The sequence below is a fragment of the Neospora caninum genome, chromosome XII, assembly GCF_000208865.1.
Source record: "Neospora caninum Liverpool complete genome, chromosome XII".
NCBI lineage: Eukaryota > Apicomplexa > Conoidasida > Eucoccidiorida > Sarcocystidae > Neospora > Neospora caninum.
Genome location: NC_018398.1, coordinates 2,587,316 through 2,591,630, shown reverse-complemented (window position 1 = coordinate 2,591,630; position 4,315 = coordinate 2,587,316). Strand labels below are relative to the sequence as shown.

The following is a 4,315-nucleotide window of genomic DNA, read 5'->3' as shown; positions in this document are numbered from 1 at the left end:
GGCGGCTCTGCGCTGAAGTGTGTCGCCTCGCACAGAGACTACAGGCAAGAGCGTGGAGCAAGAGGCGAGATGAGCAGCGCTGAGGAAACGAAAGCGGACGCTAGGAACCGGAACGTCTGTGAATTAGCGGAGACTGTGTCCGCTTCGGATTGACAACTCTTGGGTTTTCCCGAGATCTGTTTCTTCTCAGAGCGAGACGGCTCCGTGGCGAACCGTGTACGTTCAGTTTCAGGCACGCGATTCACCCCAAAGGAAAATGTAGCAGTCGGCGCGGCGAGATCGCCTTGTTGCCTGAAGAAAGATAGGCAGAGCAGACGAATTGAGCAGGAATACCCGGCCAGGCGGTATCTAGGAAACCGGCGAGAAAACCGAGATGGGCCATTCGCGAGGCCGCGGAAAAGGTGGGTTTTGCAGGGAGAAAAGAAAGAATCCAGAGGCAAGGCCAGTGTGGCTGTGGAGGGCGAACCTGACTGGGGAACGCAGGAGAGATTCCCGAAATCCTTGCTGGGAGAAGACGAGGACAGGGGAGACGCAAAGAAACGGAAAAGAAGGCAAGGCCGCGAACCGCCTAACGAGGAAAGGGATGTTAATTCCGAAAAGGCCTTTTTCCTCGACCCCACACGATGGCTTGGGGGACTCAACTCAAAAAAATCGAGCTGGACCCTTCCACATGCAAACTTGCGCAAAAAAGGCGCGATTTCTCTGCGCGGGAATTTTCGCGGGCGCATGCGACCGAGAGGAGAGCCGGTAGCTCCGCCGTTTTCGGCAGAGTGACCCGCAGAAAAAACGTTTTCTGCGGATTCTCGCTCTTCCCTCGAGGGTTTAGTCTCCTGTCTCTCTCGCCTCTCCTGTCTTTCTGCGTGTCCTCCGTTCTTCGCCACTCCCGCTGGCTGATTCTTCTCACGACTCCTGCTGTTGTTCTCCCGTCAAATTCTCGCGTCTCGCTTGCTCCTTCTGGGTGGTCTTTTCTCTCTCGGACTGGGTCTCTGGTCGCCCGGTGCTCAGGGGACCGCCTCACCGAGAGACACACTTTACCTTCACGGGAATAAAAGTTCAGGAACCTGCGCAGTGACGCTTTTCTCTCTCTGGGAATCTTTGTCGGAGTGAGGAAAAGCGTAGGACACAAGGGGAAAAGGCCTCTCTACAAAGAGGGGGTTGGGCGGCGGAAAGGCGCAGAACAAAAAAAACACCAAAGAGTGAAACATCGAAAGCAACACATCTTCGGGGGTTAGTTTTCATCGTGGGTGTCTCCGAAACACACGCATAAAACACTCCCCCCTGCATTTCCGTCTCTTTCGTTCACGACCACGAAATCGCCGGAACAACATTGCCCAAGGGCGCCAACCGCCCGTCAGTTGCGAAGGCGCTGCGTCAAACGCGGGGGGGGAAGGACCGAGGGTTTGGCGTGAGATAATTATCGCCAGAATGGGATGCAGTCAGACGCGTTTCTTTATGCTTAAAACGATATCTTTCAATGTATGTTTCCATGTAAAAGTATATATATATATATATATACATGCATAGCGCCTGGAGATGTGCCGCAGTCGGGTGGCAGTAGAGAAAGGAGAACAACAGGTGTGTACACATACTGCGGGAAAAGTGGGACCACTCCAGGGTTTAGGACGAGATATCTTTTCACAACCTCCACGCCGTGATCGCGACAGTTCGTTTTTCAGGGGTACGGTGGTGGGTTCCTTCTCTTCTCGCCACCGTCCCCGTACGACGTGGGCTTCCTAGTTGAAACGAACCTGGCAACGATGTGCGATGTATATATATATATATATGCATGCATGTGTGCTTGTAATCCCATCAACTGTACTTTTATGTATAGAAGTATTATGTTGCGTGCGTTATCTCTCGCCGTTTCCTCGAATCAGTCACTTTTCACGGATGAACCGCCTTGAGGACTTTCCGCTTCCCGCGTCGACAGAATAGAGCAGTAAACCTGGAAAGAATATCTTGCGGAGATAGGTATGCCTATGAAGGGGAAGGCGGGTTCGTCTACCAGTGTAGGAATATGCACGATAATCTCGAGAGGCTAGCTTTCCCTACACTTTTCTCCATTGGACAGCCAGTCTCTCGCGTATCGTGTGAAGAAATAGAAGTCAGAGGAGGTTGTGGATTCAGACCATTCAGAAACCAAAGATATCGTGGACTGATCAATAGCGACAAATGTCTCCGGTTCCGCACAATATTTTTTCCCCTGGTCAGTAGCAAGCTGCCGAGCGGTCAACGGAAAATGCTTCCTTGAGTCAAAACTCGTGCGAACTCCCTCGACTCTTCGAAAGCAAAACACACACATCGGCAAAATCTTTCGAAAAACACATATAGTACATCCAGCGTGAGTACACACGATCACACGTTAGATCCCTGAAGACTCGGTGTTCCTTGTATGTTCAGCCCTCCCGCGTGGCCGTTACGCTGTGCTCCGGAAATTTGGAGACCGCTTAACGCCCCAGCCCGGGAAAAGACGTGAGAAATCAGACAGAATCGCGGGTGGACGGGTGTCCTTCGTGGAAAAAAGGAGATCCTCTGCCAAGCAGGTTCGTATAAGTGTCTGGGTTTTTTGCTCAAAAAAGGCCATGATTAGGCCAGACCAGACACAAATCAAAAAATATCAAAGCCGCGGTTTGCTGGCGGTTCCTGCCAAGCTCCAGTTTGTGCGTCTGTAAACGAACACACAGGCCTTGACGACGCCCCGGTCGTCGAACTGTAACTTTCGTTCGGGGGAAGCTCGAGGCGCCTGTCGCACTCAATACGTTTTCCCCCAGGTGATAATATTTCCGTGGCCGTAATATGCGTGGTGCGCGGTTGCTCGGTTGGCTAGGGCGAGGGTCGCGTGCTGTGCAGCCCCGTAGTCCGAAGGCACATAGATCCCTTTAGGGTCATCTTCGAATTTGCTGGCCGTCTCTCGGGTGTACATCTCCGTTTCCGAAGGATACTTTACTCCTGCTTCGCGCAATTCTTGCGCAGAGGCTTCGATATCTCCCTCGTCGATTTGCGTGGGAATGGTCTCGGCGACTCGGTGCGCGAGCTCGCCTACCTGCGTGAGTTTGTCTACCACGACGTACGGCGTCTCCCGAGCTGCGTGCGCCTCTGCGTCCGCGCCTGCGGAAACCTTTCTCATTTCCTTCCGATAGATTTCACTCTCTTCTGCAGCCCGGAAAACCGCGACAGCAAACGGAGTGAACTGACCGCTGTTGTCTGCTTCGTGGGCTCGGATCAGCGCGTCGAGCTCCTGCGTGATCGGGACATCCACCTCAACCAATTCTTTCCTCAACTGCGTAGCTGACAGCCGGTCGGCCAGATAGAGGGCCACCAGTTTCTTCAGAAAATGGAATTTCTCGGGGAGCGAAGAAGCGTCCTCCCCGTCCGTGGCAGCCGCTCCTCTCTCGCTGCTGCTCCGTCCCTGCAGCCCCGCCGCCAAAGGCAAGTTGAGCGCAAGGTGTCGGACGTCTTGCGGATTGACAGGCACGCCGCGAAGCGGCTGCGGCGGCGACCAGGTCACTGGGTTTCTCCTCGGTTCGTAAAACGGGATGCGGTCCGCCACGGGAGGCAGGGGAATGTCTCCGGGATGGCGACTTCGGGACCGTCTCAGGGAACAAGAGGCGAGAAAGCCGCTGTCGCCCATCATCAACGTCTGCATGACCTGCGAGAAGGCGACGCTGCCGCTCGGGCCGTAGGTCGAAATCAGTCTCTCGAACTCGGGCGTCACGCAGACCCCCAGGCGCTGAATGGCCTCCTTGAACTGCCAGTCGCGCAAACAGGACCGATCCCACTGCGCATAGAGTCGGCGGATCGCGTCAGTCAGCTCGGGTGTATATACACCGTGGTCGTCGTCTCCCATCTGCTCGGAGTCAACACCAAGCGAATCGTCGCCGTCGCGCGCGACGTCTCGCTGGCAGGAAGCGAGGCGCGGAAGCGGAACCAGCCGATCCTGTTCACGGTTCGTGGCTGAGGCCAGACTCTCTGTGATGTGGTCTTCGAAAACGTTCGGGAAAGGCCGAGTCGCCAGCATCAACTCTTTGAAAATCACGTAGCCGTCGTCGGTCACCTGGCAGTAGCGCATAATCATATCCGCCTCTGGAGTCCCGTACTTCACTCCCATGTCCGACAAAGCTGCGTTGAATCTCTCCGCAGTCGTCAACCCCGTGCCTTGTTTGTCGATGCGCTTTAGTACCTGACACACTGCCGTCAAAAGGTGAGGATTTTCCAGAGAAAACTGCGGGGAAGGCGTCGCTTCGCTGTCGCCCGAAAGGCAGCCTCTCCCCGAGCCCCGGGGCAAGCAGTCCTGCTCCGCCAGTGGAGGAGCCAT

At 55.0% G+C, this 4,315-nt stretch overlaps 1 protein-coding gene across 1 annotated transcript; it reads right to left on the bottom strand.

Moving 5' to 3' along the window:
• Nucleotides 1-2,752: 2,752 nt before the first annotated feature.
• Nucleotides 2,753-4,315, bottom strand: NCLIV_063490 (conserved hypothetical protein; the record flags this gene model as incomplete). Its single annotated transcript, XM_003885900.1, has 1 exon — nt 2,753-4,315. The coding sequence occupies one exon, from the start codon at nt 4,313-4,315 to the stop codon at nt 2,753-2,755; it is 1,563 nt and encodes a 520-aa protein (XP_003885949.1).